General features: G+C 33.7%; 1 protein-coding gene across 1 annotated transcript in view; it reads right to left on the bottom strand.

Moving 5' to 3' along the window:
* Positions 1-283: 283 nt before the first annotated feature.
* The window catches only part of HDAC9 (histone deacetylase 9), a 739,057-nt gene continuing 728,457 nt past the window's right edge, over positions 284-10,883 (bottom strand). The window contains exon 30 of the mRNA XM_027573169.2: positions 284-6,443. Within this exon, the coding sequence (XP_027428970.2) occupies positions 6,404-6,443 (40 nt within the window). The 3' untranslated portion in view covers positions 284-6,403. The remainder of the gene's footprint in view (positions 6,444-10,883) is intronic.

Here is a 10,883-nt window from a genome sequence, read left to right as displayed (position 1 = left end):
CACATTACATTCAAAGAACAACTCTGTCTTAATTGACTTTTCTTCTTTTGTTAATTCTCACATTATAAAGGAGATTTATTTGCAAATAATCCTTTCAGTTTTTGAAAATGGAACAGTATATGTCACAGTAATTTATAATTAATATTTTATTCATTCAACAAATACTTGTCAAATACCTAGTATTCAGAGTCTAATGGTGAACACCAAGGAGGTAGACAAATAAGAACACTTTTATTTCAAACAGCTTTTATTCACACTAGGACTAGAGGAAAATCTAATTCAGTAGAAAACACAAGACAAAGGGGGATCTTTCATCCTCTTTGAAGGAGAATCACAACATTAACAACATTGACAATAATTTGGAACACACCATTGAATTAGCCATTTAATATTTTCAAATACAAAAAAGGAATCAGAAAGAAGGTAAACATTCCATGAGCATGTTAAACAATGGTATTGTTATTAGATATTAATCCTTTATTAGATAATTATTTTTCACATCTGGGAAAACACTGGCAGCACAATTTTAAGAAAAGAAGTTTGGCAACATGTATTTTTCTCAGCAGCTCTGGATGACAGATTTTTGGTGAATGCTAGCCAAAAAAATTAAGGGCAAAACCACTGGTGCACAGAGGACAACAAACTGATCTTATTACAGAAATAGATATCAGACCACAATAGAAAGGACATTTTAATTTTACACAAAGCCAGAAACTCCAGATTATTGGCACACACATCAACAAGCCTGGTCTAAAGTGTTTAATCATGAGAATAATAAATATTGGTTTCTTGCCTGCCCTGCCTACCTTGTTTAAAAATATCAGGATATTTGCTTTCAAATGACACAAACTGATGAGACTATAATCTACAAAATGATCATTCACTTGTAACAGAATGCTTCTTATGCCTAGCAACCACTAAAAGGGCAATTTCATATAACCCAGCTGTTGTGGAAATAGACACTGACATTGCTCCTCCAGAAAAAGTTTGAGAATCTTAAAATTTAGAAAAAGCATATGTAGATTTTTATCTAAAAACAATTTTTTCATCCCCAAAAAAGTGTGATTCCTCCTCAGATCTCAGAATTCCTAATTCCTCAGTTGTCCTTTTACTTTGTTTCTACTCAATTTTAAGTTAATAAAAGCAATAGCCTGAAATTGCTGCAAGATATCAAGTGTCATAAAATGCCAACTCTAAGAAAGGGCACTGAAATGAAGCCTAAAGGACACGACTACATTGTCCCACAAAACATTTGACCCTCCTTATTTTATTTGATGTTGCAACATTTGCCTCTAATGTGCCTAAGGCCCAAACAGAAAAATAAAAGAACTCCAATTTTCTTTGAATAGTCTGGAAATAATATCTTATTTCCAAATTATATTGATTTAAAATTACTCTTCTGCCATTTTTTCTTCAGGTTAGGGTTTATGCTTCTGAGTTTGACTCACAAAGGCATCATCCAAAGGGCAAGAAAAGTATATGTACAATCACCTTTGTGTGATAATAGTACAACACAATTGGCAGTACCAAGAATGGTGGAAAACTGTATTTGAGACCAAAAGAAAAATTCTGTATTAATAAAACAAAGTATCAGGTCCAAACTTGTAGGCCAAAAGACAATAACTGGATCTATCTTTTAAAATAAGAACAGTAAAAAAAGTCAAGTGGTTCTTGAGAAGGAAGAGATAAAAAGGAAGATAAAGAGTATCTACTAGAGTTTATATAAATTGGCATGAATCAAAATATACCTAGTAGTGTTCATAAGATAAGTTGCCAAGGTTTTTTCTACCTAGGAAATATAGAGATTTAAGAAATTACTCTGATAGTTTAGATATGGCAATTTGGTATTGGCAGTTGGACAAGGGAAGGAGAGAAAGGTGGAAAATAAATTATTGGTTAGAAAGACTGGCACTGTATGGTGGATTCACCACGTATTTGCTAGAAGTTCCAGTTTGAGAATGAAAATGGTTTGAGAAATTGTTACACCCCTATTACTCTGTTATTGAAATCAAGTCCAAAAAACCCCAGATCAATAGTCTAAGTGTAAATTGTCTGACCCAGCAATTTCCAGCATATTATAGCTGACTCAGTTGTTGCATAAACCATTATATAAAACCAGCCATGTATTTCATAAAAAAAAAAGAGACTGTAGCTGATTTGGAGAAATCAAGTTTTAGAGTCCTGTATGAGTATACCATGTTCATCTAAAAAATTTATACTCTGGACCACATAACAAGCCTGCTTTGTTTCATGAAGCATTTGATGGAATAAAAGCAAGGAGGCAAGAGCTATGATTTTCAATGTAAATATGACTAGGAAAAGAAGCCACACATAGGCACTTACATATTTCAGTGATGGTGTTGATTCAGGTGATGTAATACTCATAATACTTCATTCAAAAGTCAGTAAATAGTATAAAATACTGCTGGAGACCAAAATATAATTGTGTCCTCTGGGAACAGAAAAGATACCTGATGAAGATCATGACCATGTTGATGATCAGTTTTGAAGACAACAATAAAATGCCTCCATTTCTTAGCTTAGATCATCTGGTTTTCATTTCTTTTGGAGGTGAAAATGCCCTCTTTATGGAATAGTTGAACAGGTGTTGTTCCCTACTTCTTCTTCTTCTTTTTTTTTTAATTTCCTCAGCAAGCCAAGTGATTTCATTCCTGACGTGGGAAAAGAATGTTAAGATAGATACTGCTAGAAATGACAATGTCAAATTCTGACAGAGTGATTATTTCAAGCTCAGAATGAATTGCTTTTAAGACAGAAACCTTTGGTTTGTTTGTTTTGTGGCTATTAGACATTTAATACTTTCACTGAGACAAATTGAGTGCAAACTTTCAAAAGAAAAACAGCAAGAAATATTTAAATAAACCATCCTAAACATAGATGCTGGCATAAAAAATAAGTATAAAAGTGCTGATTGAAGAGAAATTTTCTCCCAGGAGACTTTCCACATGTTCATTCTATTTTACTTCCACATGGAGTCTGTGAAGAAACCCAGTAAATCCACAAAGCTTTATGAATGACCTTTGGAAATAAAACAGTACTAAACTGTTAGGAGACCAGTCCTATAGTTTCTGAAATTGTATGAGGAAACGTCCTGCTTTCAAACCCACCATGTTTTTTTTTGTTTGTTTGTTTTTGGATTTTTTTAGAGTTTTAAGTAACCTTTACACCCAATTGGGGCTTGAACTTACAACCCCAAGATCAAGGTTTGCACACTCTACTATCTGAGCCAGCCAGGTACCTCTGGTATCCTCAGTGAGTATGTGAAAGTTTTGCAAAGGGTTATAGTCAAAACTGAAGGCAAGATTTCAATTCTTGTGATTGGTAATGGAAAATGTGATTTGTAATAGTTTTTCATGAGTATCTCTGTTTTCTCCAAAAGTGGATTTCTATCTCTAATATCGATGTTGTAAATTTGTTAAAAATGTCTTAAAATACTTCATCTCAAAATCTTCTTCCTATTTACTAAGCAATAATTAAATAACCTCAATTACCATTTGAAGTCCATTTTACTTATTATCCTAATAAAATTGTCTGTTTTTCAATTTTATATGCAATCCCGGATTGTACTATATTATAAATTGAGAAAATTAATTTTCTTTTTGTACTTATTATCAAAACTTATTAAGCCCTAGGATTGTTTATTAATTGATTTCTAAAAAGTCATCATTTATATTCATCATGTATGAGCTATGAGACTGTGAGAAAGCTTATGTATTTAACCTTCAAAGTATGGATCAGAAAGATATATTATTGATAATGTTCAGAGAATTCTAATAACCTCCTACTATTATGAGTAATAAAAATTAAATGTGTAAGTGAAGAAAACTATTACCAAGTGAAACCACCCTTTTAAAAAGTGCTGGTCTATTTCAAAAGAAGCGTTGATATTCTCCAAAAGCCTCCATTCTGTCCCTGAGGGCTATACTACAGCTTTTAACGGTATAATCAAAAAGCACTGGCATTCTGTTCTTACAACTACATTCAGCTGTGATTAATCCTCTCCATAGTTTATCTGCCTCTTGGTGTATCCTAAAGACCCTAACTGCAACCAGTTTGGTACAGTATCACATGGGAGGATGTGTGATTAACTCATTAATGTGTCTGTTTTAAATCTAAAGAACCATGGAGATGTCCTAGTGATTTGGCTTTATCAGTTTGATGGCTGTGTATAGCAGGTATGTGGCAAAATTATTATAGGAAACTTCAGTAAATTAGTATGATTGCACTATACTGTTTCATTTTATTATTCAATATCTAAAAAAATATCTGGGAGGACTAAAAGTAATAACAGAGATTTGTTACTATGAAGTTGATTTTTAAAAGTCACAATTACGTTTCCAATTAAAATATGATATAACTTTCCTTGTTAAGGGGGTGGTGTCTTTTTTTTCCCTTTGGCTTCACTATTTGGTTTTCTGTAAGTAAGTCTCCTCAAACAATTACAGAAAATAGCAAGAGCTAGCAAATATGATTGGCATGAATTTCTCTGAAAATATTAATTTTTTTCAAAAATTCATTACTATTGTGAATCTAGATTGACCTTACCCTTACGCAATAAAACTAATTTTTACCTAATACTGAGTTACATTCCATTTCAGATTTCCTATTTCAAAGGGTATCTCAAATTTCTAAGATGTTAAACTAAGTATTGAGCCATTTTTGTATATGTAGTAAAAGTCTTTAAAATTAAAATGGTAATCCTAAAAAAACTAAATGCATGAAAAATATGGTCTGACTATATAACAAAAAGGAGTTATATAATTCTACTTGAGTGAGATCTTTCATCTTTGATTTACAGGTTAGAGTCCTCTTTAACTAAAACCATATTGTTCTATATCTTTCATATCATGGCCTTCCCTAAAACCTTGTTTTAATTAAAGTTTCTTTTAGATTTCTGAATAAAAGCATGACAATCTTCACTTATGGCTTTAATATATCCTTTGAGTTAGGAAAATATATAAAAAGAAACATCAACTCTTTCAAAAGCATTGTCCGATATTAAATACTGCGAGGTACTCTACATCAATGTCTTTAGGTGTTTGAGTTATACATTGAAATAAAATTTTGGGAGGTAGGGGCATAACCTAGTTCTATTTAGTAAACCACTTTTAATCTCAGAAATAAATGTCCTTTATTTTTAGCCTTTGACATTAAGGCAACATGTGTAAAGTTTAAATTTGTGGTTTTGTGTGTGTTTTTTCCACAGGAAGGCACAACTTCAAGGTTAACACAATTCAAGGTGACCTCAAATAGGCAATGCCTTCATTAACACATTTTGAAGATCTAGAAAATTCAGTGATACTGCTTCACCTCAATGCTGTCACCGCTAAAAGAACACATCCTGCCAAGCAACTGTGTTAACCTGAACAGTAAAAAATAAAATAAATGAAATACTCAAAGCTCCTGAGTAATTGGGGAGATTGTAGGTAATCTTTAGCTTTTCTATAAGGAAGGAATAATGAAAGGTAAGAAGAAAGGATGTGATGGAGGAAATAAGATGAAAAGTGAGAACTAAGTTCTTGAGAGATTTGGAAAAAATTAAGACCATCCTCGGTGGAACATATGCTTGAAACTATTATCAGAGCAAGGGATGTATGAGGGGGATGGGAGGCCTCATCCTCAATACAGTTGCAAATCTCCCATGTGTGAGAATACACAGAGGGATGTTAGTGAAATAGGGTTATTTTTTTCAAAAACTGTGACATAAAATATTGCACCATTACATACAGTATGAGGTTCCTTTGGCATTTGGACTTTGAGATATAGCATGGTTTATTCTACTGAAAAAAGCCTCATCCCAGTTCCTCCATCCTGAACTCTTACTAGCAAGAGTTGAACAATGTGTTAAACCAAAGGCCAAAAAACAAACAAAACAAAACAACAATATGTCGGGAACTGCTATCCGTTCATAGTTGAAAGCAAATCCTATAAACAATTTAAGACTGACAAAAATTACCCAATAAGAAACTGATCAGAATGTCAGGAATGAGTATTTCTCAGGTTTTGCCCAAAATTTCACTGGCTGTCATAGCATCCATAATAATTAATAGTATCTAATGCTGTACTGGATGTCATTAGTTCATACTTTGGGCCTGGGAGTGGGTCACCCAGCATATTAAAAGTATGCTGGAAGTAGTTTCTTCCAACCGTGATTTACTGTAACTTTAGAATCACAGCCGTTCCGTTTTAGGAATCTTTAATGCCCTTTCAAGTCCATCCAAAGAACAAGTGAAGCTGCTGTTCAGAATTTTGTGCCCAGTGTTTATGTTACACCGAATCTGTGCCACCCAGGCAGCAGACAAGGCATGTCTGAGGGTGCTGGGTGGGGGGGATACACAATGATGTCACACACAGGAAATATGGGGGTGGGGGGCTTGGCACTTCACAAGGCTGGCTCCTCTTCCATAGGCTCACCAGCAGTTCTGTAAAAATAAACAGGCAATCAGAATACGGCATAAGAGTACACAATGACATTGTAGATTTTCATGCATAATCAAAGCTGATTTTTCAGCTCTCTCTGATGTTTATTTGTGTTATTCAGTTATCCATAAATAGAGTTTCTTTCCTAGGAAGTATAAACAAATGTCAAGTGGAAAAACATTTTAGATCCAAGCAATCACTGGAAATGTTCCTGTTTATATTAAAACATGTCAAAATATTTTATAATTCTAAATTCTGAAATGTACATGTTTTGTGTCTAGTACAGTCCAATAATTTATTGAAAAAATTAACTACAATATTTTATTTTAGGAGCAATCACAATGATTTCCTATGGAACCAGTTTGCTAATGAGAGCAAAGGACCCAGCTCGCTTCTGGAGGAGACTCACCAGGGCTCTAGTTTTTGCTTCTGTTTTTTCATAACTGGATTGGCTGCCTGCCGGAGGCATTTCAAATCAAATTCTGAATTTGATTAGCAAATCGCTGCTACAGACCCAACGTTTTTACAAGAAATCCTCTATAGTAGTGTGTAAATAGTTTTTATTCGGCATCATCTGTGGGGTGTTCTGCTCAGGCAAAACCAAAACTAATTGCTTGAAAATTTATACTTGATATTTAAACTTAATTTAGTAACACTCTGAGGGTGTTTTAAGACAAACTTTTAGAATGATTATTTTTTTAAAGATTTTATTTATTTATTTGACAGCGAGAGAGAGAACACAAGCAGGGGGAGCAGGAGAGGGAGAGGGAGAAGCAGGCTCCTTGCTAAGCAGGGAGCCCGATGCGGGGCTCGATCCCAGGACCCCGGGATCATGACCTGAGCCGAAGGCAGATGCTTAACGACTGAGCCACCCAGGTGCCCCAAACTTTTAGAATGATTTTTAATTTAGTCAAAGGGACAGATTGTAGCAGAAATCCAAATACATGAAGTAGTTGGATTGTCGAGGGAAGAAAAGTGGGATTTGAGATGCCAAGAGAATTGAGTTTGAATCTGAGCTCTAGGATTTGCTAATGTTGCAATTGCTAATGTTGTAACTACACTTCCATGAAGCGGTGGTTTCAGGTTCAAAACGCTGGGAAAAAATGTTCCTAACAGAATTAATGAAGGTTAAGGAAAAAAAAAGGAGATAAAATTGACTTGTAAATAATAAACACTATGAGACATTACATATTTAATATTTTGGATTTGTCCCTTTGTCATCTAACACATACATAATATTGTGTGAATGGCACAAAGATACAGAGTTATGCCTATGCTACCACAGGAAACTAAGGAAACACAATATTTGGGTGATGGTTCTCTTTGGGTGGTGGAATAATAGATAGGTGGTTTTCATTTTCTTTTTCATATAGTTTATATTTGCCAGTATTCTATAATGAGTTACTTTCATATTAGAAAAAAATGCCATGTTTAAAACATGGCTGTTTATGAAGACTAGTTAGCTATGTTTTTTTATAGATTTATAGGGAAAAAAAGCCAAGATTTCTATGTATCTATAAGTAGTTGCCATTTTAACTTAGTGTTTTTGTAATAAATTTAAAATATTGAAATAGGTTTTATCCATGAGATGGTAATAAAAAGGATTTTAATGGATCCTCTAAAGAATGAAAAATATCAGTTATTCATTATTTAACATTACCCAAATGAGGGAGTTCCAAATGAGTCTACGTGGAGCACAAAAAAAAAAAAATCCTTTCTTACGAAGTTATAGCCTGACCAAGAGTATACTGGATAAGGAAGCTGTGAGAAAGTGTTTAGAGTTGCCATATAAGATAAAAGCTATTTAAATGAGTCATACTCTATTAAAATCTTTCCAAACTAAAATTATCAGCATTCTGAGAAGAAAATTCTTAAAGAAAACATTTAAGTAGCTAATTAATATGTGACATGCAAACTTATTTACATCTAAGAATATGTGGATAATATAGGTGTAGAATCCTCAAACTAGGTACTCTAATGGAGACTGAGTTTTCTTAAATTTTTCCAGCTTTGAGATCCAACTAATATACATTATATAAATTTAAGGTGTAAAATGTGATGATTTGATACACATATATATTATAAAATGTTTACCACAAAAACACATCTTTCACCTAAGTACCATTCTTTTTGTTGTTGTTATGGTAAGAACATTCAAGATTTAATCTCATAGCAACTTTCATGCATACAATACAATATTGTTAACTATAGTCACCTTGCCTTACATTAGATCCCTGGAATTTATTCATCTTTTAACTGAAAGTTTGTATACTTTGACCAACATTGCCCTATTGCCCCCAACTCCCAGCTCCTGGTAACTATCTAGTCTCTCTTTCTGTAAGTTCAACATGGGCCTTTTGCAGTTTTATTGAGAAATACTTGACATATATCATTGTATAAGTTTAAGGTGGTTTGATTTACATTTATTGTGAAATGATTATCATAATAGGTTTAGTTAACATCCATCATCTTATATACATATCGAGGTCAATGTTTTTAGATTTTACATATAAGTGAGCTCATACAGATAAGTATTTGTCTTTCTCTGTGTGCCTTATGTCACTTAGCATAATGCCCTCAGGTTCACCCATGTTGAATCTTCTCTTTTATGGCTGAATAATATTAATATTCCGCTGGCAGTTTATACCACCTTTTCTTCATCCATTCATCCATCAATGGAAAGAGAGGTTTAGGTCGTTTCCTTGTCTTGGCTATAGTGAGTAGTGCAATGAACATGAGCGTACAGATATCTCTTCAAGATAGTGATTTTTGTTTCCTTTGGATAAATACCCAGAAGGTAGACTGCTGTATAACATGGTAGTTCTACTTTGAATTTCTTGAGGAACCTCCATCACTAACATTTGTTATCCCTTGTCTTTTTTATGCTAGCCATTTTAACTGATGTAAAATGGTGTCTCATTGTGGTTTTGATTCGCATTTCCCTACTGATTAGGGATACTGAACATCTTTTCATATACCTGTTGGCCATGTCTTCTTTAGAAAAATATCTGTTCTGGTCCTTTGTCCATTTTATTAATCCAATTATTATTTTTGTCCATTTTTTAAAGATTTTATTTATTTGACAGAGAGAGACACAGCAAGAGAGGGAACACAAGCAGGGGGAGTGGGAGAGGGAGAAGCAGGCTTCCTGCCGAGCAGGAGACCGACGGGGGGCTTGATCCCAGGACCCTGGGATCATGACCTGAGCTGAAGGCAGACACCTAATGACTGAGCCATCCAGGTGCCCCTTTTGTCCATTTTTTAATCAAATTATTATTTTTTGCTATTGAATTGTATGAGTTCCATATGTATTTTGAATATCAACCCCTTATATACGTATCATGGTTTACAAATACATCATATATCACATACATACATGGTTTGCAAATATGTTCTATTTCATAGGTTGCCTTTTCATTTTGTTGATTGTTTCTTTTGGTGTGAAGTTTTTAGGTTGATGTAGTTACACATGTTTATTTTTGCTTTTGTTGCTTTTTCTTCTTTTTGTCATATCCAAAAAATCATGGCAAAACCAAAATCAAGCTTTTCCCCTATGTTTTCTTCTAAACTATAACTATGTTTATAGTTTCAGGTCTTACAGTTAAGGCTTCAGTCCATTTTGAGTTAATTTTTGTGAGTGGTGTAAGATAGGGTCCAACTTCATTCTTTGCAGGTGAATATCCAGTTTTCTCAATCCCATTTACTGAAGAGATTGTTTCCCCACTGAATATCCTTGGTTCCCTTGGTAGGTATTAGTTGACGATATAAATGAGGGTTTATTGCTGGGCTGTCAGTTCTGTTCCATTGGTCTACGTGTCTGGTTTTATGACAGTGCCATACTGTTTTGATTACTGTGGCTTTGTAATACAGTTTTAACTCAGGATGTGGGATGCCTTTGTTCTTTTTCAATATTACTTTAGCTATTCAGGGTCTTTTTAAATTCCATATGAATTTTTTCATATTATTAAATTTTAATTTAATTATTAAAAATTATTTTTGTCGAAAATGCCATTGGAATTCTGATAGGAATTGCTTACTTCCAGTACTGTGCTGAATAGGAGTAGTGAGATCAGGTACCCTTGTCTTGTTTCTGATCTTAGAGGGACAGTATTCAACTTTTTACTGTTGAGTATGATGTTAGCTTTGGGCATGTCATATATGGCCTTCACTATGTTAAGGTATGTTCCTTTTATATCTAATTTCTTAAGAGTTTTTTATTATGAAAAGATATTAAATGTCAGTTGCTTTCTCTGTCATTGAGAGGATCATATGATTTTTATCTTTCATTCTAGTAATGTGGTGTATCGCAGTGATTGATTTATACACATTGAACCATCTCGGGGATAAATCCCGCTCGATGATGTTGAATTATTCTTTAAATGTGTAGTTGAAAGTGCTTGTATTTTGTTGAGGATTTTTGCATCAAATTTCATTAGGGGTAT

Source organism: Zalophus californianus, chromosome 12, assembly GCF_009762305.2.
Source record: "Zalophus californianus isolate mZalCal1 chromosome 12, mZalCal1.pri.v2, whole genome shotgun sequence".
Lineage (NCBI taxonomy): Eukaryota > Metazoa > Chordata > Mammalia > Carnivora > Otariidae > Zalophus > Zalophus californianus.
The sequence above is the reverse complement of the archived record's forward strand: the minus strand, read 5'-3'. Positions and strand labels throughout refer to the sequence as shown.